Below are 24302 nucleotides of genomic sequence, written 5' to 3'. Positions count from 1 at the left end.
TTTTTTTTGTTGAAAGATCCTTGATATAATTTGACAAAATATAGTGAATATGTGTAGCTATATTTAGCTTCTATAAAACAGATGTTAACAGATACAAATTCGTACATTGTTATCCAAAATTAATTTGCAATATGTCGAAATTGGATTTATTAGTGTATTTACCACATAATAATGTTATCTAGAATAAGAAGTTCTAAGAAACAAAATTACAACTTTGAACTGATTACTTTTACAACAAAACAAAATAGGAAGTTTATGGAAAATTTTAGAGTCTAATGAAACTTAAAGTATCTTTCCCTTTGAGATAGCCACCAGAAAAGACTTTAAAACCACTATTTTGTAGAAGAGTTTTCATAAATAATTAATTTATTTTCATCATATAGATCAAAGGTTTGAAACACGCTAACAATTCAAAATAAAAATAAAAAATAAATTATTTATTTACTCAGATCTTACTAAGGCTAAACACCTTGCTGAAAAAACTATTCTTCCCAATTATATAACATTCACATCAATATTTAAACTTTTTATTCTTAATTTGTGTTGACTTGTGGTAGCTATTTCTCAATATAATCATTTGTTATTATTGTTGTTTGTTAGTTAGATTAAGAATATTGGATATCCAGTCATGTGGAGGAATCTGGTTACTAAATTTTTCTTCTATCAAGCACCAATTCAGAAACAGGTACTGTATATATTTTATATCCAAGCCCGAATATCATCTTATCTCAAACTGATAACCTAACATTTACGTCCCCAATCCCCTAGATTCCTAGAGTGATAAAAAAAAATGAGTGCATCCAAATAGCAAGAAAATGGGTTCAAGGAATGATGACAACAGATAAAAAACATGATAAATTTCCCCATTATAAAAATAACAGAATGAAGTCTACACGGGCGATGCCGAGAGTAAGAACTCTGGTTGCAGTCTCTGCAATAATATTCCGCAAAAGGGACAAAATGGTTTAGCTAATACTTGGAATGAACACTCGGTTAGAGAACTCAGATCTGAATTACGGGCCTTCAGACTTGAAGGATATTCAGACATTTTAAATAGAATATCAGGTGGTAAATTTGAAACCCATCTCCGACAACAAACACAAAACCATAATGGAGTAATGGGGCAAACTTGCATCGAAGCAGCACATCGTGATAGTTTATGTCGTTCTGCACGAACTGCATTTCCTTTCTTCTTTTCACCAACACAATAAGCAACTTCTGGAGAGTCGAACGGTACTGAAGCACTACAAAAATTACAGTGCTCTTTCCCAACATTTTTCGAGTTGGGATGGATCCTGCAAATTTGAACAAGTTATTTAGTTATTTCACAGTAAAGCTAGTTTGACCTTTGTCAATGCTGTTGAAAAAAAGGGTATTATGCCCAAGGCCGGTCAAGCCATGATCACAGGCTCTTATTCACAGATAGCATCTCCTTGAATTTTGATATATGCCAAATAATAACAAGATGTGAAAGATCAACCTTGGAATTGTGATGCACAATAAGACTCGGGTGGCTTGGGCACTGGCTCTGTGTCGGAAAGGCAATAAAACAAAATGGAAGGAAGAAAAGATACACAGAATTGGATAAATATTTACCTCTTGCCTTGCTTTTGTACTTCTGATACAAGGAGGTTGAGATGATCCTGAATATGTTCATGATTGATGTCAGCCCATTGTTCCATCTGTGCTGCTCCTTGGGTTGCCCAGTATTGGCTTGTTGGAGTATTTGCCGCAGAAAATGAAAGACTAAATGCCACAAGCCTCTCTCGTAATTGTCTTTCGGTGTCATTAAGTAGATCAATCCACACTTTCATATCATGTTTTTCGGTTTTAACTATATTATCTGGCTTAAGTTCAGACAACATTAAACGTCTACATAATATATTGAGAAGATGAATCTGGCGGGAATGGATTTTACGCAAAGAACTCCGGGCATGTAACAAGATCTCGTCAGTAGAAGAGCCAAACTTGCAGCTCAAAAACCAACTTGAGAACCATTTAATCAGTATCGATTCTACAAATTTTGGTGAAGATTCTTTGAGAGCCGACAATGCTGTAATGATATCCCAGAGAACTAGGGGTTTATATATCTTCTCGTATTGCTTTAGAGACCAAAATATGTTAGACTCCCAATATATCATTTCTTGACGAGAGATACCAGAAAAAGCTTCAATTCCTTCGTCTCCGTTAAGGGAAACTTCGTGTTGATATCCTCCATTCCAAAAGAACTCAACAGCTGCCTTTTGAGTCCTAAGAAAGAGGAAGAGAGAAGATCACAGATTAAATCAATCTCAAAACAAGTTATGAATAATATCAAAGAAACCGAACTGAATGTCAAGGGCATTACATCATCAAGGAACGTGATTAAAATAGCATAGAACATTCCTGGAGAAAAAAGTATTACCTTGCCTGATACATTGGATTCAAAAGAGCAGTATCGAAGCCACGAACCTAAAAGAACAATTATTTTTTGGGTTAGATATTTAAATGATTTCGTCGATAAATAAGAGGTTGTATCGTTCATTTGTAACCTCCTTTAAGTAAATATTCAGGACAGAAACAAATAAACAACTTCTTAAAGACGTGGTTATCATGGCCCGCTCACCATGAAATAAACTCGGTAAGTATGAAAGGGGGTCAATTTGATAACTACTTGGAATGTAATGTAACTTACCACAGCAATCACCAAATTTCCAGGCGATATTGCTACACCAAAGCATGAATCAGATACATGAGAAAGCTGTAAAAATTAAACTAATTTTTGTCAATGAACAGGGTGTGACTTAAAGTCAAAACAAAACGGAGAAGCATTTTTCACTGGGAAGTAAAAGTATTGCAACTGATTTACTGAATGGCATTAATATATCTCTAACTGCTTTGGAGCACATGGGCCGTCTTGAATGAGCTCGTAATTGTTATTAAGAACTACAGTTATTCAAGGAGCTATAACAGGCAGCCTGAATGCCGTTCTAATGGTTTTCTGAATATCACCTAAAGGCCATAAGTAAAACTTACTTTATTACTTATAGTTACCAACATTAATTAAACGGGTTCTTTTTCTCATAAGCAATACTCAAATCAGTGAATTCAACCCAAATACAACATGAGGATGCAATGATGCGTTATATCGTACCTCTGTAGAATGGGAAATACCGGGAAATTTTGAAGGAATTGGGACTTCACGCAACGAACTCCCAATTAAACTCCAGCAGCGTACAGAATTGTCCTATGATAGTCGGGAATAAGAAGAAAAACTTAATGAATGCCAAAAAATTCGCAACAATAAAACGATGTACGGAATGCAAAAGTAGAGTTGCAAAACTGCAGTGTTTGTATACCATACTACAGCTGTACAAACAACCACCACCGAAAGCCCACGATAAACCCGTCACCTGCCATCATTTCGAAACATATCAGGAAGTATCCACAGAGATAGAAGATATTTCTGAACATTCAATGGTGGTAACTAGAAACTTACAACTTGACCATGAGTGTCATATAAGCCTATACGAGAAACTTTGCAATTTAGTATATCACAGATCCAGACTTCCAATGATCCAGATCCTCGCCCAATTCCCAAGGAAATCTTGTTAGGAGAACCTATAGGTGCAGTCATTGAAAGAACAGAAACAGGGGCTGCCGCAACTGTTGTTACCTAGTAAAAGTTAAAATTGATGCACATATAGTTCCATTAGATAGGAACTTTAACTGAAAGAAAATGTGTAATATGTAAAGAATTATACCTCTTGCAGTAATGAAAAGGAAGCAGAAATAACCCCTGAAGAATTACGCAACACTTCCTTCTCTCCCACCCACATCTTCACACTGAGAAAACGATGAAAGAACCAGATTATAGCATTTTAATTAGCATCCTAACATTTCTTGCCATTATAAGAATTATGTCTTCCTGGGCCACATTGACACTAGGTGTGAAATTCTTTTCTATGCAATATAGTTGAAAGAGTGGCCATCTGTTTATTTCTCTTTTATGACAATCTTCGGCCACATTCTATGAAAATGAACTAATCTACAGTAGTATGTGAATGACCTAATCATTAAAGTATCTTCACAAAAGTATGTGGTCCTACAACTTTAACAGTATAAAAAGTTCATTTAGAATATTCAGCTCTTGAAACCGTGTATATGTGGTCCTTCTAAACCGAAATTTGACAGGGACTACAAGTTTTTGTCTTTTTGAATGATGTATTTGATGATAAATATTGAGTCATCTCTTTACGAAAAGAAAATCTAGACATTTTTCTCATGTAAATCATACAATAGATCGTAATGTTCCGACACGCCTAACTCACCTTCCGTCAGAACTCCCGGTAGCTAAAAGAACCTGCGACTCTGAAGCTTCAGCAGACGGTCCCCAGCAAATTGCTGTGATCCACGAATTATGAGCCTGAAGGAGTCCGACTATATCAACATCAAGCGAATCCTTGCTATGATCAATTGTGTAGTATTGGGGTTCATGGGTTCTCCAGAAAGATATGTTTCCATGTTTCCCTCCAACTGCCAGTATAGCACATTCATTGGATGGACTATTTTGAGGATTTGGGTCTGGATCAGATGATATATGCAAGGGGGGTGACCAAGCAACAGTAAGAGAAGACAACATCGCACTTCGAGAAGCATACTGCTTTGCTGTTAACAATGGGGGAGTGCCACTTTCCTTCCTCATATTGGTAGATTTCTCCTTCGATCTACCCATTGAAGAGCACTTGCGCAAGTTTGTTGCACTCAACTTTTCAGATTTCATCCCAATTATCTGCACAGTCATAACAAGTCAAATCAAACTCACAACTCACAGAATAGCATAGATACAGAAATGAGACAGCTAAACCAGATAATATCCGTCAAAAACATTAGTACTACTTGAGAAGTCCACTGGAGATCTCTTAATGAAAAACGGGAACGGGAAACTGACCCCTCTTGTGCTTGTAGTAGCTAGTTTCTCAGTGTAGGTGTGGCAACCATCCTCACTCTCCTTGGTTACGTCACATGTCAATTTATCTCCCAAAGGTCTTGTTCCAGTACTGTACAGGTTCATAAGACGAGCGCAGTGAATACTCATATCCATAGCACAAAGAAACAAAATCTCGGCACAATTCAACTTATGTTAGAAGCATTGACCAAATAAAGGCTTTCAGTTGGTTGAGGATAAAAGGAGTAACAAGAAACAAGAACGAAGAAGATAGAATCCAACTTTTTACATTTTTCGCTTGCGCTTCTTCCTGAACATGGAACTTAGCAGCTCGTTGCAACATTCAGAATCTGTCTCATTTTGAACTGCTTGCTCCTAAAGAAAATAAAATGAATATGCATCCAAAAATTGTACTGTTGTTTATGTTGAAATATTAAATCAATCACCAAGGATAAATATGAATGAAAGCACTTGCCAAAGAAGTAAAATGAACTTACCTGAGAAGATTCAGTGAATGACATTTCAACTTCTCCAAAATTGATACTTGAGAGATAAGCGAATAGCGAGTCAGAAATGTCCTTAACCTACAAATGGTTGCAGCATTGATATCATCTCTGGAAAGAATTTTTCACTAATTGTAAGAGTTGAAATTAATTTTCTGATACACTGTTCAGTTAGTTTTTTCCTACCAAATACCTCAATCCATTCAGCAGAAAACTCACAATATGGTGAACGGTATAGCTTTACACAACCTGCCGTTGTGCAAACAGCAAGCAAGCACCTGCACCCATTTCAACTATATATGCTTTTAAAGTGGTTCACAAACCTAATATCACAAACGAATCATTTTGATCAATTATATATTCATATAATTACATTTATATATATGAATATAAAATGAAAGTACAAATATGATGTTTTTGCACTTTATGTACCCAAAATTAGGAGCCAGTCCAAGATGAGACCATGAGATGGATCGAACACATGGGCGAGTCTCACGTGATAAGCAGGTCGGCAGTAAACATTCATGAAGTAGATCTGTGAAACATCCAAAGTACAAGAGGTGAAGGGAATGAATCAAAGCATAGTTTCCTTACCCTAGACTAAAAATAATAATAACAGAACTCTACAAAGAATAGGCACATATAAGAAATATACGACAAACAAGTCGAAATCCTTATGATTTCAAGAAAAATGCCACGATTTATCACGTAGAAACATAAGTGCGTAGCTAAAGATAGTAACCAAACAAAGAGGCACTTGAAAATGCAGTGGTGCAGATCAAATGCTCCAAACAAGGAAACTGGATACAAAAATGATTATAGTGATCAAACGACGAAAGAGCAGGGAAGTTATCAAATACAGAATATATACCTTCTCGATTTATCACTCCTATTGGGAAATGTTTACTGGAAGCAACTGTAATAAGTCCTCGAGCTCCGATCAGCGACGAGGGATTCTGTAATATAAATTATAAAGGATACTAATTTTCAAAACGAATAACCATATCCTTGAGCAATTTAACCTTTAGAATCCAAAACCATATGAAACAATTCCAGATCTTCACAATTAAATTCAACATCAAGAATACCACAAATCACTTAAAACTATCATATTCAAATGTAACTTAGCTCATCATAAATAATTAATTAGGAGAGCATCTTAATAAGTCAGTTTCAAGATCTATAACACCATTAATTGAACTTACTCAAGACCAGCCTAAATAGTTAGTTAAATGTGTCTATACTTCAATTCCTAAATCGGTCCAAATATTTGCTTGATCTACCGGAGATTTCAATTTCATTGATCATATCCAAAACCTTTTTTGTTCTTTACCTTCAATTCCATTCCAAACAGTATGTTACTAACAATTGATTTACTTTGTTTCACATAATCGAGTCTTGATGGATCAAATAACCATAAATAAAGAAATTTACATGTCAAACTGGCTTTCCTCTATAAGTGAATCAGTTCAAATCCATCTTAAATCACTAACATATATCAGTGTTTGAATACTTGTCTGTCCCACTAAAATTGTTGAAATAATCTTACGAGTAAAAACAACCAAACAGAGATTAAGTTTTTTGATAAACTTCATAATATCGTAAGAACATACCAGTATCGTTACAAGATGACCAGATGCAACTGCAACTAAGTTCTCGTCCGACCACGCTACTGAATTTGGATACGATGGAGAAGCAACAAGAGATGCAGATTGGAAATATGAAATCGTCTTATTCTCCATTTGCATGTCCAACGCGAAGACCGCAGACTGGAAATAGGAACGGATTCAGTATCATAATGAAACTACACACCTGAGACAACTATTAAATGATAGGTATAACCCTGTCACCCCCATGCTTCATGATCTGGGTCGTTGATTCTGATCAACATTCCGGATATTAAAAAAAAAAATCTGGAAACCCTAAATAACGAAATCAATATGAAACAAGCCCATGAAGTTCTTAGATTAAAGGTGACGAGTTTTCCTGAAATTGGTAAGTTAAACTCTGCCACTGACATGATTTTTGAAATTCAAAATCAGGGTTTACCTCCAATCTTAACACACACTAAACTAAGTTCTAGTTTTTAAATCAAAATCTGGTTCGATTAAATTTGCAGCTAAACTGTTTGTTGAAATGTCTGAAAGAGATGTTTCTCCTAATTCTTGCACTTATAAAGGACTATGATCAGTGGTCATTGTAGAGAAAATGAACCGAATGGGAATGTCTTTTAATTCGAACACGAATTCAGTAATGTAGGTTAAACACTAATCAAATACATATGTTCACTATATAAACAATATAAAACCCTTGAATCATCTACTCGACTATCTATAAACATCATAATATTATTTTCTTAAGCTAGAAGCATAAAATAATTTCAGCAATATCTTGAAGATGATTATCAAAGGAAGAAACTTTACATGTGCAGATTTATTAACCTAGAAGCATCAAACAATTTCCAGCTAAAAGCATAAAAAATTCCAACAAAATCAAGAAAGATGTTTATCAAAAGAAAAAACACCCTAAAAATTTGAACTTCCAACAACATTATAATGTTTAGGGTGCTACTAAGAAATAACCTAAATCAGATTTATAACCTAAACTAAACTAAATCAAATCAAGTGTGAATAGTGAGATATAGTGTTTAGGGTTTAGAGGATAATACCAGTCTGAATAGTCAGAGAGAGAGAGAGAGAGAGAGAGAGAGGGAGAAGAAAACTTGTTGACAGAGAGAGAAGAAAGCGAGAGAGAAAACGGTTTGGAGGGAGAAAGAAAGAGGGATAATACCAGTCTGAATCTGAATAGTCGATTTTTTTCCCGGCAGGTATTTAGTTACAGAGCTGGCTTACTAGGTCCGGGTTACCATTAGAGTCGGGCTGACTTGCTAGGCCCGTCTTGAACGAGTTATAAAAGAAAATCGAGCCTCTTGTGGAAACGTCCTTCACTTCGTCGCAGTTCAGCTCATACTACCGGAGAGGCACTGAGATTAGGTTCATATCTCTCTCTCTCTCCTCTTTCTCTCTCTAGGGTTCTCTCTCTTGATCTATCTCCTCCATCTTATATCTGTTTCATTTTCACTTAATTTCTCGTTACTTCTTCCCCTAAGAACACGAAAAACCCTAACTTTCTCCCATTTTCGTTTTAAGAACTTGTCTTCCAGATATACCTCGTGTTTGAAGGAAACCTAAGCAGTTAATCCACTACTCTTGAAGCGCAATCTCTTGGTAAGACATTTCATTAGCTCACCTCTAATAACTTTTTAGTTTTCTAGGGTTTTTAGTCTTTAGATTTCTATTTTCTGTGGATGAAGTTTGATTTAGAAATCCTAATTTTTCTTTTATTTTGTTACTTTCTTGCAAGATTATTCAGCTTTTAAAGAATTGATCTTTAGGTTTCAAATCTTAAGCACTTCTTATTGTAAATTCAAATTTTCGACTATCATATTGAGTCATATGGCTTACTGTTCTTAGCTGATATTAGAATGGGATGATAAATTCACTATGTGGTTTTAGTGCAATTTAATTTGAAGGTGAAATTCATCTTATTACAGAGCTGCAGGTATGACTTAATTCATATTGAATTAGATTTCACAAGTGGTATTGTATAATGTTATCATCTTGTCTGAATTTTATCTTGTTCTACAGGAACATTTATTGTCAGACTAGTTATTCTGTAGATTTCACGCAGATAATTCTTACTTTGAATACAAAATTAGAGTACGGAACTAATGCACCTACATTCATTATATTTTCTACGTGGGTATCTTATCCGTAATTCCATATTTTCCAGGATTGTTTTGTTCAGTACAGTTGTGAGGAAACTTGATTAAGGTAAGATTCTTAGATCATTTGGCGACATTGTATCCTCCCGTAAGGAGCACACTTGCTTATGATATATGAAAGGAGCACACTTGCTTATGATATATAAAAGGAGCTTGGACCACTAGGAGCTTTGCTGCTATAAATAGGGGTGTAGAGAGAGAATGGGAACAATGCGAGAGAAATGGTTGTCTTATTATACATGGAGTCTCTTGCAAGACCTTCTACACCTCTGCATTGTGCAGAGATAGAGATATAGAGAGAGAGAGGGAGAGGATGGGAGTTCATATTTTGTTTCAATTTTAATTTACCTTGTGGAGCATCATGGAGCATATAAGCAATGGAGCTATTGGAGCACCACTCTCATCGAGGCTTGCTCTCTTGGTCTGCTTCATAGTTTTGGTTTTATTTTATTCTTGTGCAGCAGTGGAACTACATCATATTGTATGCTTTTTCCATTTTGAGGTGGGGTGCTTTCATATTTGCTGATGATGATTGTTTTGTTTTCATGCAGCTTCTGCTTGAGTTAATCACTTCAGTACAAAAATGACTTATCGTTCTTCTCGCTCAATTTATGTTGGTAACCTGCCTCTTGATATACGTGAATCTGAAATTGAAGATCTGTTTTACAAGGTTTGGTTGATTTACCTATTTCTCTGGCAAATAGATTCGTTTATTTTTTCATCAAAAAAATAGATTTGTTTATTTGAGACATTCTTCGTACTTATATGTCAAACTGTCGGTTAATTTTGTCTCTATCGATGATAAAGCATCAGATTTTGCTGTTATTGCATTTAATGCAAACGACTTAAACAAATGTTTGCTGCTATTTCATTAATTGCAGTATGGACGTATAGTGGATATTGAGCTGAAGATTCCACCACGCCCCCCTGGTTATTGTTTTGTGGAGGTAAATCTTGTAACTCATGTACTTTTGACTACTTACGATGGACAGTTTGAAGCCCCTTGCATGATTATTTATTTATTCTTACATTCATTTGTTTATGGTGCAGTTTGAAGATTCCCGAGATGCTGAAGATGCAATCAGAGGTCGTGATGGATATAACTTTGATGGTTGCCATTTAAGGGTAATAGTGGATTTCTTCGTTTTCAAATTCTCTAACATCATTGTCTTCTTTTAATCTTATCCAATCATGTTTCCAGGTTGAGCTTGCCCATGGTGGTAGAGGGCAGTCTTCTTCATTTGATCGTCGAGGTGGTTATGGTAGTGGAGGAGGGGGACGGGGTGGGGGTGTTTCACGTCGTTCTGATTATCGAGGTACATTTAGTAGAAAGATTCTTATGTATTCTAGCTTGATTTGTCATTTGTGCTTTCTCCTATTTCTGAGTTTTTGAGTTCCTTTTAGATTTTGTATTTTCCTGATTGTTGTCTATTTCCTTGCAGTTATAGTTCGTGGACTCCCTTCTTCTGCTTCCTGGCAAGATTTGAAGGTACATGTATTGTTTGCTTTGAAGTCCTGTATGTGCTTGATTGTGCAGCAATTGTAATTTGCTTGGGTTAATTATATCTCAGGATCACATGCGCAAAGCTGGTGATGTCTGTTTTGCACAAGTTGTGCGCAAAGGAGAAGGTAAATCCGATCTCGTTTTTATGATTCTTACTCACAGGTTGATTATTTTGGTACTTCTCCTGATGTTAAATGGAAGTGTAAAGAGTGGTTATGATTAGCCCACTTTCTTAGTTTGCGTGTACCAGTTTGTTGAGTCATTAAAAATTATAAATTATCCTGACGTAGTCCTGATGATTTATAATGACAAATCCCTCGCCGTTGTGGTATACTTGGATTAAATTTTGCTTGATAGAGGAAGAGTGTTTTTGATCTACTTAAATGAATTGTTGTAAAGTCGTAAATAGTTTCTCAAGTTCTATTAGTTCCAATAAATGATCTTCTAACTTCTCAAGGACAAACTTGTGGTTCTTTTCATGCATCACTTAAAAATGGAGCGCTTACATACTATAAATATACAGCAGTTAATTCATGGGTGAGAAACCAGTGTAAATCAAAGCAAGAGCTTAAAAGGCAGGGATGTAGATAAGTAGATATAGGGAACTGCTTTATTGTCTACAAATCAAAGTAAAATAAGGTCGTAGGCTGCACCAATTGGACAGTATATATGAGTATGAAGTACACATCTAGGAAGAAAGATTTAAGTTGGTGGCAACACAGTCACTCCATATTCTCTTCAAACTAATCATTATGGCATTCATCGTTTACAGATTTCCATAAAGAAAAACATTTCCAGATTCCATATTTAGCAGCTGGAGTCTTTTATTTTAATTGTTTATTAATATTCCTAAATGTTATTGATGGCTATGTTTTCATGCCTTGCAGAGAGTTACATTTTTATATATTCAATTCATTTAACTGCTTTGTGATTTTAGGCACCATTGGTCTGGTGGACTATACCAACTATGATGACATGAAGTATGCTGTAAGTTTGTAAAGATTTGTTGACTCCTCTTCAGCTTGGTTGTTTACTGTACTATACTACTATATATATGTTTATTTTGGTTTGTTTGTAACTTAACATGTTATCTTTCATCAGATTCGGAAACTTGATGACACTGAGTTCAAGAACCCTTTTGCAAGGGCTTATATTCGGGTAAGTTCATCTATTCAGGTGGCAAGTTTATTTTTATGAATGATTTTCTTTATGGTGTGTTTGACTTGCCAGACTTGGATGTTTCGGAACATTTTCCTCGCACAAGCTAATATTTCTTGCTGCTTGCATGTTTACTTGGTTCTAGTATCTGTCAGGAGATGTTTTATTAAATGGTATAGGTAATTCACTTGAAATTTAAATTTGAATTAGCTTTTCGTAGGGGCAGAAGATTCAAAATATTTTATGATGATTAATCCTCAGAATTAACCACTCATACTCTTGCTTTCTGCTGTGCAAGTGCCTTTGGAGACTGTATTTCCCATGAGGAGATTGTCTCATTCTTCTGGAACGTTGGGCACTATTAGTGCGGTCTAGCAGAGTTCTAATTGGAAATTTTGGAGGGTATCATTAAATCTTAATTTTTGGACTTCTCCAATGTTGTCAGCGAAGACGGAGAAAAGAGTACAATATCAGTCGTGAGGGGCGAGAAGAGTACCATCAATCAAATCATTATAAACGTAGTAAAAAGTGTTTTAGATTGGATTTCATTAACTGATCAGGCATCAAAGTTCATTTTGGTCACCAAAAATTGCACAAAATCAGAGGCAGAGTATTTGGCAACAGGATTGTTCTTAGCTTTTAGTTGAGGGAAACTAGATCGAGTTTCTTTGCTGATAGGCCTAGATGTAGAAATCATACTTACCCAGATCCATTTCCTTGACTCGTCCTGTTGTTATTTGGCGTGCTGATTGTTCTATCTATCGCTGTCTGTATCTTTTATTTAGAAGGGATAGGATAATATAGTTTGTACTTCTACGTTTAATTACACTTCTATATATTTAGTATGATTTTATTCTTACATGAGCTTGAGAGTGCATGAGCTAGAACAATCATCTCCTATCACAATTCACAAGTATAAAAATGTGTGTATATGTGGCTCTACTGTTGGACAGGTGAAAGCAGATGAAGGAAGTTCGTCAAGGAGTCGCAGCCGAAGCAGGAGTCGTAGCCGAAGCAGGAGCCGCGACCGCAGCCGCAGCCGAAGTAAGAGCCGCAGCCGGAGTAAGAGCCGCAGTCGAAGCAGAAGTGTAGGAAGAAAACGGAGGTATTGTCTGATGAACTATCGGTCTGTTTTATAAAAATTGTCATTTATGAATTTTGATGCAACTGAGTACTAGTAAGACGAGTTAGAGACATAATGTCTAGATTGGACTCGGTTCCTGGATCCTTCCAAAGTCCCATGACCAAGCAGTTCAGTCATAATACGAGCTCTGTTGTGTTTTTAGAAGTTCCCATAAACTCACAAGTAGCGCTATTAAAAACTCATCCACACCTATGCTTCCATTTCACTTCTACATAATATGTCTTTGCTCTCTTATTGCAGCAAATCACCAGAAAAGCCCGTCTCAAGATCTGCATCAAGATCTAGATCAGTGACTCCTGTCAAGTAAGTTGTCCATGTAGTTACTTCTCGTTAACTATATTGAAAAAAATAACTTGACATTATCATCATTTTTATGTTTTTGGGGTCCTTATCTTTGTATATTAACTTTCAGATCAAGGTCAAGGTCAAAATCGAGGTCGAAGTCGAGGTCCAGGTCAAGATCAAGGTCAGGATCCCCTCGCAAGGTAAGAAACTAAGCTGACAATGAACGGCTAAACCCTAAGGGAGTTTAGTCTTCAAGTATATTTGGGTTTTCCATTATTGCTTTCTTCCTCAAATGAACTAAGAATTTCATTTCACTTGCAGGCAAGGTCCGGTAGTCACTGATCCATATTCGTAACCGGAGGTGCAGATGGTTGGTTTTTGATGAGCGCAATTAGTGTTTAGTACTTGAGAGATATTACTTATACTTATTGCGAGAGATACTATCCGTTCCAATTAACTTCTCAGAGACGGTAGTTTTAAGCTCAGGGAACGGAGACTGGGGGAGGTTGCTTTTATTTGCAGTACTTCACTTTTTCAGACTATCATTTTTCATAAATATTGAAGGCAAACTAAAGACATAATTTATTAGCAAATGAACAAATTGAAGTTGAAACTCCTTGGCTTTTATCCCTTCACCTTATTGTCTCATTATTGGGAGCTCATATCCCTTTTTAATACTGTATTATGTTCGCTCTAGTTTCTGCTGCTACTGTTATTTACATTGGCAGGCTATGTACCAAGTGACCTCCATTTCTCTCATCTAGATCAAAATTGTGCTCTCCCTTTAGAGGCTTGGTAAATCTTGTATTAATAAAACTTTTTCCTTTTCTTTTTGAGGCCAGGTACAAGCCTCATCCAACACAAATGTCCCCCTAAGTGAGAAGTTTAAGCTTGAAATTTGACTGAATGAGTTATTTGAGGTCCAAGAGATCCCTCCCTATCTATGAGTTTTTAAAATGTAGAAACCTGAAAATGCCTAGATTTGTATATACTACTAATATGGGTAAAGAGTAAATATTAATGGTTATATAACCCTAAAGAGTTGAAGGGGAGGTAGGAATGTCGCCAATACTTTGGTATCTCTATCCTATAACATCCAATTAAAAATAAAAAATGTACACGATATACCTTTATTTTTTTGAAAGGTACAGGATATATCTAAACGCTTACAAACGAACTCTTTTTGGTTTGTTATACAACAAATATTTCTTTCAAGTATTAGGATGGATAGTCAGGATTTCATAAAAACATTTATCCAGCTTTTGAGTATTTAGTTTGTTTTGAGTATTAGGAATATGACATTATCCCATATATGAGTACTATTTCGAGCAGTGTCTTGATTTTAGTATTAATAGCAAATAGCAAGTTATATATGTTTACAGGGTAGATTTCAAGTGCTCTGGCCACAAATTTGAGTCCCTTTCCCTTAACAGACTGCTCGAATTCAGGCGAAAAAAAGTGTTTGCCACAAAAAAGCTCTTAATCCGGGAGCCCGAGAGGAAAGGAATTGGTTCTGTCTGGAACCAGTCCTGTAATCCAGGCCCAAGATCCACACCCTTTCCCGAAACCCTAGCCCTTGAAGGGCTTTATAAAACCACCTGAGAGAAACAAAAATGAATTCTTCCTAACCCTAGAGGACAACGCAGAACGAATTTGTGAGGTATTTCTTTTCTCTCCTTCTCTGGGAAATTTTGACATATTTTTTTCTGCTCGATTATGTTGTGAAAGATCTTAGACGAAAATTCTTTTCATTTCTATTCCAGGTTTTAAAAAATCTTTCATACTTCAAAAATGACGTCGGCCGGAGAAATTGCCAGTGCTTACTCCGTCATGATTCTCCATGACGATGGGATCCCCGTTACTGTACACTTCTAACTCATTTACATCTCTTGTTTTTGTTGAAATGATCATTTGATTTACCCATCTTGAACTTGATATTCTTCTCGCAATTCTGATTTCATTTCTTAAAGAGCACTTAGTGGCTGAAATCATTTTTAGGGTCATATATGCTGAAGTTCAATCAATTTTGGTTTGGATTTGATATTAATTGTTAGGGTTTATACATAAAAGGCCGTTTACTATGCTTAAATCCTTGTATTCCTTAGTATCCGAAACTATAGGGCTATGTTGTTTGAGGATTATCTCTGTGCTGACATTTGTTTCCTTCAGGAATATTGATGTAGAAATCTAGGGTTTGATGGATAATGTTTGAGAATTTTGTTTCAAGAAATTGATCCATTTCTTAAAATTGAATTATATACATTTTGGTTCCGTCAAGGCCCAAGGATTTACAGGATTTGCAAACAACTGGTAGCAAATCTAGGTAGATTGAACTTTAGGCCATTAATTTCATCGGGCTTTAGGCTATAAGTTTCGTTGGGCTTTAGGTCACTAGTAATTCAGCAGTTATTGTGCTTATCACATCATATTGAAGTATCAATGCCTTTGTAATGGCGGTGTGTATAGTATTTTGTTTCATTGTGGTTTAGTTTTCTTAAATTGGGTCTTGAATGATAATAATAGGCGGAGAAGATCGCCACCTTGATTAAAGCTGCTAAGGTAGAATGTGAATCATACTGGCCAAGCCTCTTCGCTAAGTTGGTAGAAAAGAGAAACATCGATGATTTGATCACCAATGTTGGTGCTGGTGGTGGTGGTGCTGCCGTTGCAGTCTCTGCCCCAACCAGTGGTGGTGCTGCCGCAGCTGCTGCACCTGCAGCTGAGGAGAAGAAGGTAAAATTATATTTGATCTACACACAATTTATAATTTCTTATTTCATTTGAGGAATTTCTTAATTTGATGGTTTGAATTTGCAGGAAGAAGCAAAGGAAGAAAGTGATGAAGATCTTGGTTTCAGTTTGTTCGACGACTAGAAGCTCCTTTCAGTATTCTTCTGATCTTTTTTTTTTTGTGTTTGTTTAGGGTTTTTATGGTAAGTGGAGGTTACACTGTTGAATCGGTGAATTTCTATTTGCATTTGGAGTTCTAATATTTTGGTACTTATGTTGTTTGAAACTTCTACTCTGAAGAAAGTGATATGTCTTAGAAAATTATTAGTTTCTTACTTTTTGATTGTGTTGAATATTAATACATCTTGCTCAATGGGCACTTATCGGTTGTTTTGTCAATACGGAAAATGCGTGTAGCTCCGTACTTGTCAACAGTTGGTAGCCCAATTGGTTCCAAGGTGTTGACATAAACTCCAGAAAGCCTTGGATGTCCCAGGTTCTAATCCCATAGAAGGTGAAATCTTTGGTTTATTTGAATTGGGATTATTAGGGTATAAATAATGTAGTTGGGTTTTAGGCCATTGTTTAGTTGGGCTATAGGCCCGATTCTGTTAGAATTTGAGTGGGCAGTTATCGAGTTTATCACAACTTTGATGTATCAATGCCAAATGTAACGACATACGTTGATCGTAGTCGACTTCCAAAAAAAAAGTAACTCTGCGAAAGACCAGGGGCACCAACATTGAATCTGTTTTTAAAAATGTGATCTCTTGCTTTGAACCTCAGAACCTGAAACCATCCGTCGTATTCTCATGTCCTGTCCCATCCCTAGAGCTACGAAAATGGGAAAATGTTTCTATCATATCTTTACCAAAGATAAATACATAGAGGTAACGATATCCCATCTCCCAAGTACAGTTACTTTGTTCCATCCAGAGGCTAGATGCAATCTGTTCTTTGAAAACATAATGCTCAAGACTTCAGCCGTAATAGAAGAGATAAAGATCTTTTTTTGAACATGTCTCTTATTTAACTATGGGAATTTTTGATGTTTAGTTCAACCCTTTATAAAAATACATATTATTAGGTGGTTGCGGCAAGCTAAATAAGGTTTGATATGTAATTTAGATCTGACTTGAAAGTGACGAGTCAGATTTAGAGACTGAGAAATAAAAAAAAAAGTGCGAACGTTCGATATAATGGGGGTTGGACTCTCACAGTAGAGGTTTCCATCTCTGATATCCTTAACTACAAATGCATCATAGTGGGGCCCTTGGTGTTTGTGACCTCTTTCACAAATCACAACCATGATGAAGTTAATAGAGGTGTTATCAGAGGCAACCGATGTGTTTGCACAAGCCCCAAGTAATTGGTCCTAAGGGTAACTAAACACATCCTGAAGAAAAATCACAGAAGGGAAAAAAAAGAAATTTCAACAAAATTAACTTTCTTCAAAGTTGAAGTTTCAAACAACCATAAGAACTAAAATACTAGAACTTTAGGAACTAATGGACATTGACGGATTCAACCATGTAATCAGATACAAAAAAGAAAAACTAAACACTGAAAGGAGCTCCTAAAAGTCATTGCCAAACAATTTAGAAAAAATCATCGCCAAACAAGTTAGAAATTTCGTCGTCACTTTCATCTACTTCTTCCTGCAATTTCAAAACATACCAAATCAAAAACCAATAAACTGTGAGTAACACTAAAAAAGAAGAGCAGAACAACAACAGAATCTTACCTTCTTTTCCTCAGCTGCAGGTGGAGCAGCGGTTGCGGCACCCCCACTAGTTGGGGCGGAGGCGTCAACCGCAATGGCACCACCATGAGCACCAACATTGGTAATGAAATCATCAATGTTTCTGTTCTGTACCAACTTGGCAAATAGGCTTGGCCAGTATGATTCACATTCTACATTAGCAGCTTTAATCAAGGTAGCAATCTTCTCAGCCTGTTTTATTCATGAACCAGTTTAAGAACACTAAACCCATAATGAAACAACTTGTATGAAACAATACTAGTCATACTGTCATAATGTACAAACCCTAATAAGTAATATTAACCCTAAATCAAAAACTGAAAGAGCAGAATTAGTAAACAAGAAGAAAAAGAAGATTACAGTGACGGGAATTCCATCGTCATGGAGGATCATGACGGCGTAAGAACATGCAAGTTCTCCACTCGAAGACATCTTAATTTGAAGCAGGACGAGATTGTAACACACGGATTCTCTCTGCGTTCTTCTTCGCTGGGATTTGGAAAGAGTGATTTTGTGAGTGTTTCAAATTTCTTTATATAATAGCCCGACCTTTAAAGGCGGTTTTGGAGAGGCAGTAATAAATCTTGTTGTGTCTGGCTTCGGACTGGTTCATAAACTGGTCCCTAACAGAACCAATTAATGAATAAGATACTTTCTAAATTTAACACTGGGTATTCCTTAATCATATATGTTTATCTTGTCTCTCTCCACTACATCAAGAGAAAAAAAAACTAGTTAGAGCATCTCCAATGCAACACTTTGATCTTACAAACTTTGACTGCACCTTGGATTTTTAGAGTTTTTTTTTTTTCCCGGAGGAATTCCCTCTAAGATGCTAGTTAAATAAAAATATCAAGAGGGCACTCTATTTGTAGAATGTCCTCTTGAAATATCTCTAACTATTCAACTCATTAGTATTTGAATGGGAGAATTACTGAAACCCCGCACTTTTGATAATGCGTTTACTGAAACACCCCACTTTTATTAGTAAATACCGAAACCCCCCACTTTCGTTAGATTTGACGGAAAATCTGGATTAATGGTTGTCTATTTACTTCACTGCCCTTAGTGCTTGTGTATTTACTTAACTGAAACCCCCCCACCTTTATTAGTAATAACTGAAACTCCCCACTTTTATTAGTAAATAATGAAACCCCCCACTTTCTTTAGAGAGAGAGATAATTTCGAGGTGTCTCTCGCTCTCTAAAGATTGTCGAATTCAGGTAATACATCTCTCTCTCTCTCTCTCTCTCTCTCTCTCTCTCTCTCTCTCTCTCTCTCTCTCTCTCTCTCTCTCTCTCTCTCTCTCTCTCTCTCTCTCTCCTCTCTCTCTCTCTCTCTCTCTCTCTCTCTCTCTGTCTCTTTCTCTCTCTCTCTATCGTACTGATCAAACTGCCCTTTAATCGAATTAGGGTTCTTCAAATTGAGGGTGAAGTCAATACACAATTTCTGCAATTTCGAGTTGTCTCTCTCTCTCTCTAATGATTGTCGATTAGAAATACATTTGTTCGAGCTAGGATTCTTCGAATTAGGGATTTGTCCATCTAGGTTTCCATTTTTGTCTGAAATTGACCATTAATTTGTTCCAGTAAAACAAAAGGTGGAGGTTTCAGTAATTACTAATAAAAGGTGGGGGTTTCAGTAAACGCATTACGAAAAGGTGGGGTAAAACGTAAGAGGGCAAGAAATTAATATTGAAAATATCAAAGTTAAATCTAACGAAAGTGGGGGGTTTCAGTAATGACTAATAAAAGTGGGGGGTTTCAGTAATTCTCTCTATTTGAATTTAAACCAATAGAAATCAAATCTTAATGTATTATTAAAAAATTAAGTATTTCTTAAAAAAATAACTATACCACATAAGTAAATAAAACAGATTCATAGTTTTTCATTGGAGACACAATAAAATTGAGGATATCTATTTTCGTCACCAAGGGGGAATGAGAATTTCAATTCGAACTTGACTCGTACGACTTATATAATAAAACTATGCTCTTAGTTTTATTATATGCTAAGTTTTTTCTTTTGAATTGTTCAGCGTGACTCGAAACTTTGACCTCAAAGGTGGAGGATTATACCTTTTACCACTCCAACCAAGGGTCGTTGACTATTATATACTAAGTTGAATATAAAATGTTTTATTTTTATATTTTAGTTTTTATAAGATTAAGTTTTTCTTTAATTTCGTGGTAGTGATTTTTGGAATTGAAAAAAGGCAATTCTTACGAAATAGTTGTCTCAGAAATTGATTTCATTTTGTAGAAACTTACAGAAAGGACGAACATAGTAAAAATATTTCGTGTATGTTATAAAATTATTAGGAAAATGATTTTAAAATATGGCCGTTGGGAGCTCCAACGGTCATATTTGGGGTGGATCCCCTAAAAAAGAGATCCACCCCACTTTATTTTAATTTTTTTTAAACTGATTTTTTTTTTAATCTTCTTATTTTAAATACTTTTTTTTAAAACTATTTTTCTCTAATTTTTTATTTTTTCTTTTCTTTTTTGTGTTTATCTTTTTGAAATGATTTCTCTTGAATAATATCACATTTTAATTCATATTCGAAATTTAAAATCAAAATTTCGCACACGTACTTCGCACATGTATATTATTTTGATTTGGGAGCCCGGGTTGGGAGCCCGACATTCGAATTGAGAAAAGCCGCGGGACTCCCAAAATTCAAAGGCTCCCAAAATTGGGAGCCCGAGCCCCACATTGGACTTGCCCTAACAAGGTGATACCTAGGGTTTGGCCGGGTGATACCTAGGGTTTCAATTAAAATTACTTAAATTAAAAGCTCTAATTTTTAAGGGGCATTATTCAAAATATATTATATTAGTGTCCCCAACAAATTTGTTGTCCACTTAAGATTTCTAATTTCTTAATTTGTTTATATAAAAATTTTGTCTATATATTATATTTGGTTGTCCATATATTGGTTATCAAAAAAAGAGACCAAATCTCATTCGTTGCTACCCAATCCGATGGTGAGTTTAAACACATACCCGTATATTATATTTGGTTGTACATATATTGGTTACCAAAAAAAGAGAGACCAGTTTCAACAAAAAAAAGAGAGACCAAATCTCATTCGTCGTTATCCAATCCGATAGTGAGTTTAAACACATACCCATATATTATATTTGGTTGTACATATATTGGTTACCAAAAAAAGAGATTCCAGTTTCAACAAAAAAAAAAAGAGAGACCAAATCTCATTCGTCGTTATCCAATCCGATGGTGAGTTTAAACATATACCCATATATTATATTTGGTTGTCCATATATTGGTTATCAAGAAAAGAGAGACCAAATCTCATTCGTCGCTATGGACAGTGAGTTTAAACATATACCCTCATTTATTGAGAGTCAGAGTCCTTGCCCAATACGATGTACTGCCTTCCCGAAACTGCATTCCCTAAACCGCCTTAGAATGGCTTTATAAAACCATCGGAAATACTTAACAAAAAATAATTCTCCAAAACCCTAGCAGCAAAGAAAGCATAACTAATCTCCTCCTGCTTCAAAGATGTCTTCGAATGGAGAACTTGCATGTTCTTACGCTGTCATGATCCTCCATGACGATGGAATTCCCGTCACTGTAATCTTCTAACTCTTCTTTTTTACTAATTCTGCTCTTAAGTATATTCAATTTTGATTTAGGGTTAACATTACTTATTACGGGTTCCTACATTAATCTTTATTAGGGTTTCTTCATTAGGATTTCTACATGAAGGGTGTTTACACTATGATATTTGGCTTAATAGACTTGTAAAACATTGAAGATGAAATCTAGGGTTGGATAAATTTTGTTATAAGTATTGTTTAATACAAGTTGTTTTCATTAGGGTTTAGTTTTTCAAAATCTTGAGTTTTGTAATTGATTTTGTTTTGTTGGAGTTTAGTGTTCTTAAACTGGTTCTTGAATAAAACAGGCTGAGAAGATTGCTACCTTGATTAAAGCTGCTAATGTAGAATGTGAATCATACTGGCCAAGCCTCTTTGCCAAGTTGGTACAGAACAGAAACATTGATGATTTGATTACCAATGTTGGTGCTCATGGTGGTGCCGCTGTTGACTTCTCCGCCCCAACCAGTGGTGGTGGTGGTGCTGCTGCAGCAGCTGCTGCACCTGCAGCTGAGGAAAAGAAGGTAAAATTCTATAGTAGTACTACTACTAATGCTCTTTCTTTTACTCCTATATTATTATTGCCCACAATTTATCGGTTTTTGATTTGGTATTGTTTTCAAATTGCAGGAAGAAAAGATAGAGGAAGAAAGTGATGAGGAGATATTTGGTTTATTCGACGAAGATTTTTAGGAGCTCCTTTTCAGTGTTTAGTTTTATTGTTTGTTAAGTTGTGGTTACATGGTTGAATCACACTTTTTTTTTTAAATTTTTAGTTCTTATGGTTGTTTGAAACTTCTAGTTTGAAGATTTAGTTGAGATTGATTAATTTATGTTTTCTCTTTTGTGATTTTTTTCTCACGAGTATAAATTTATTCACATGCTAAATTGATAACCCTGTGAATGACAAGGAGAAGGCAAGCAACCCTTGTACAGATTATATAGAGCTTGAGCAAACACATTAGTTGCTTGCTTTCAACCCTTGTCTACAGTTTTTAGGGATTTCAGATTTGGAAATCTCTCCCTTGTATGGTTCCAACCCCCCATTACGTCCCACATTTGGTGCTTGTTCTTTTCATTCTTTAAGAGCATCTCCAATGCAACACTCAATCTTAGAAACTCCTGAGTGCCACTTAGAATTTTTAGAGTTTTTTCTTAAAAATCCTCTCCAATGCAACACTCTATTTGGATCTCTAAGATGACGTGTCGAGGGTGGAATAGAGATATCTCAAGAGGACACTCTATTTCTAGAGTGTCCTTATTGTCCAACTCATTAATATTTGATTTTCAACCAATAGAAATCGAGCCTTCTATATTTTCTAAAATAACTAATTATTTATTTACAAAAATAACTATGCCACATAAGTAAATAAGATAAGTTTAGAGTTTTGCATTGGAGACAAAAAAAAAAATTGAGGATCTCTATTAACACCACCTAGGAGTGAGAATCTCAAATGGAACTTGACACATAGGATGAATTGAGATTTTTTTTTAGTTTTGCATTGGAGATGTTCTAAGAGATCCTCAATTCTTGTATATCTCCAATGCAACACTCTAAATATTGATGAGTTGGCCAATTAGAGATATCTCAAGAGGACACTCTGAAAATAGAGTATCCTCTTGAGATATCTCTATTCCACTCTCGACACATCATCTTTAAGATCTTAGTTGAGTTTCTAAGATTGAGTTTTGCATTGGAGATGCTCTAAATCTAATTCATCTAAAGTTCAATAGTCTGGATTAGGAAGGCTTCAAATCAATTTGAATTAACTTTTCTTTCAGACGGAGATGTATAATCAAATTTCTCATACCCTTTGTACTTTGTAATAAAACAAATATGAACAAGGTAGTAAAAGCATATCAAAATAAAAATAGTTCAACATGAATCAATGAATTTCAATCATCAACAAATACAATACAAATATCAACCATAAAAGAAAGAGAAACAAGTAGGTTTAAGCTGTAATTTTTGCAATTAAAAATTCATTTGAGGACAATAATCAATAGGCAATATAGTATTTGATAACAAATGTGTTACTTGCACGCCAAATTTTAGTTGAAGCAATCACCAAATAAAATGTAGATTTGTTTATAAAGCGACAGAGAGTAGTTCAATATTGGTAATTAGAAACCCTAGCAATGAAAGCAAGTTATGGATCTTCTTCAACCACAATAACTAATTTCTCTCTCTCTTACCCATTTAACGTCTAAAACTTCCCATCCCCCTCCCCAAAATCAACAAGACAAATAAAATAATGAAAGAGTAAGTGGTAATGAAATTTCTGTTTATCTGTGTGCTGTCACTAGGGTTTCAATGAATCTCAAACCATCAAATCTTGGCCTAAATTTCTCCTTCTCTGATGATAATGATGGTGACAAACTCTTTGAAGATGAACCTTTTCTGCTAGATCCTCCATCATTTGGCATTGAAGAAGAAAATCCCTAATTTAACAAATCAGAGTAAAAACACAAAATTAAAACCTTTTGAAACAACAGAATAGATGAATTAGGGTTCTGGTAAATAAGAAACAAGCTAGCCGAAATGAAGGAGAATAGGTTAACTCAGATCCAGATTAGATTTCATAATGAAGACAGGGATCTATGAAGAAAAAGTGAGAGCGTTAGAGAGAGAGAAAGTTAGAGAGAGAAATCTACCATATTAGAGTAAGGATAAGCAGCAACATCCCAATCACCAGAAGAGGTAGCAACAATGGTGGAAGAAGCAGCTATGATAGAAGCAATTAGGGTGCTTGATCCTTTCATTTTGAACCGTTGGATGAGGGTAAACTTATCTGAGAAGAAGAAAACTTGTTGGAAACGGACGAAATCCGGCGAGATTACTTTCACCGGATCTCGTAAAACCCGTTACCGCCTCT

The 24302-nt window shown here is 35.6% G+C and overlaps 5 protein-coding genes across 17 annotated transcripts; 3 read left to right on the top strand and 2 right to left on the bottom strand.

Annotated features, from left to right (window-relative positions):
• Window positions 1-844: 844 nt before the first annotated feature.
• LOC147534594 (uncharacterized) lies at window positions 845-8294 on the bottom strand. 5 transcript variants are annotated; one of them, XM_086647324.1, is made up of 17 exons: window positions 8099-8294; window positions 7044-7199; window positions 6302-6386; window positions 5863-5965; window positions 5624-5708; window positions 5425-5511; window positions 5217-5302; window positions 4931-5039; window positions 4311-4771; window positions 3744-3825; window positions 3479-3655; window positions 3339-3392; window positions 3134-3226; window positions 2675-2740; window positions 2405-2451; window positions 1597-2250; window positions 845-1295 (listed from the first exon to the last, which is right to left on the bottom strand). In XM_086647324.1, exons 2-17 carry the CDS (start codon window positions 7176-7178, stop codon window positions 890-892), a joined length of 2730 nt encoding a protein of 909 aa, XP_086503450.1. In that variant the 5' UTR covers window positions 7179-7199; window positions 8099-8294; the 3' UTR covers window positions 845-889. The 5 variants fall into 5 exon arrangements, with proteins under 5 accessions (XP_086503450.1, XP_086503452.1, XP_086503449.1 ...); XM_086647326.1 differs by having other exon boundaries at window positions 5425-5541; window positions 8099-8240; XM_086647323.1 differs by lacking the exon at window positions 8099-8294 and having other exon boundaries at window positions 7044-7272.
• On the top strand, window positions 8214-13924 carry SR34A (SER/ARG-rich protein 34A). 9 transcript variants are annotated; one of them, XM_086647329.1, is made up of 15 exons: window positions 8214-8423; window positions 8580-8657; window positions 9223-9263; window positions 9766-9884; window positions 10096-10161; window positions 10265-10339; window positions 10416-10530; window positions 10657-10703; window positions 10786-10843; window positions 11656-11705; window positions 11820-11876; window positions 12830-12981; window positions 13261-13323; window positions 13433-13505; window positions 13627-13924. In XM_086647329.1, the coding sequence occupies exons 4-15, from the start codon at window positions 9798-9800 to the stop codon at window positions 13645-13647; spliced, it is 864 nt and encodes a 287-aa protein (XP_086503455.1). In that variant the 5' UTR covers window positions 8214-8423; window positions 8580-8657; window positions 9223-9263; window positions 9766-9797; the 3' UTR covers window positions 13648-13924. The 9 variants fall into 9 exon arrangements, with proteins under 9 accessions (XP_086503455.1, XP_086503457.1, XP_086503461.1 ...); XM_086647335.1 differs by having other exon boundaries at window positions 8369-8423; window positions 8594-8657; window positions 9223-9635; XM_086647330.1 differs by having other exon boundaries at window positions 8370-8423; window positions 8594-8657.
• Window positions 13925-14602: 678 nt separating this feature from the next.
• LOC147534592 (large ribosomal subunit protein P1w-like) lies at window positions 14603-16370 on the top strand. The gene is made up of 4 exons (XM_086647338.1): window positions 14603-14965; window positions 15069-15168; window positions 15829-16038; window positions 16123-16370. The coding sequence occupies exons 2-4, from the start codon at window positions 15097-15099 to the stop codon at window positions 16177-16179; spliced, it is 339 nt and encodes a 112-aa protein (XP_086503464.1). The 5' UTR covers window positions 14603-14965; window positions 15069-15096; the 3' UTR covers window positions 16180-16370.
• A 1093-nt stretch (window positions 16371-17463) lies between these two features.
• On the bottom strand, window positions 17464-18298 carry LOC147534591 (large ribosomal subunit protein P1-like). The gene is made up of 3 exons (XM_086649110.1): window positions 18158-18298; window positions 17780-17989; window positions 17464-17693 (listed from the first exon to the last, which is right to left on the bottom strand). The coding sequence occupies exons 1-3, from the start codon at window positions 18227-18229 to the stop codon at window positions 17634-17636; spliced, it is 342 nt and encodes a 113-aa protein (XP_086505236.1). The 5' UTR covers window positions 18230-18298; the 3' UTR covers window positions 17464-17633.
• Window positions 18299-21171: 2873 nt separating this feature from the next.
• Window positions 21172-22276, top strand: LOC147534590 (large ribosomal subunit protein P1-like). The gene is made up of 3 exons (XM_086647322.1): window positions 21172-21400; window positions 21735-21950; window positions 22057-22276. Exons 1-3 carry the CDS (start codon window positions 21329-21331, stop codon window positions 22117-22119), a joined length of 351 nt encoding a protein of 116 aa, XP_086503448.1. The 5' UTR covers window positions 21172-21328; the 3' UTR covers window positions 22120-22276.
• Window positions 22277-24302: the final 2026 nt, after the last annotated feature.

The sequence above is a fragment of the Eschscholzia californica genome, unplaced genomic scaffold (assembly GCF_041429995.1).
Source record: "Eschscholzia californica isolate CP2 unplaced genomic scaffold, dmEscCali1.0.p SCAF_6, whole genome shotgun sequence".
Lineage (NCBI taxonomy): Eukaryota > Viridiplantae > Streptophyta > Magnoliopsida > Ranunculales > Papaveraceae > Eschscholzia > Eschscholzia californica.
Note: the sequence above shows the minus strand (reverse complement) of the source record. Positions and strands in the feature narration are given on the sequence as shown.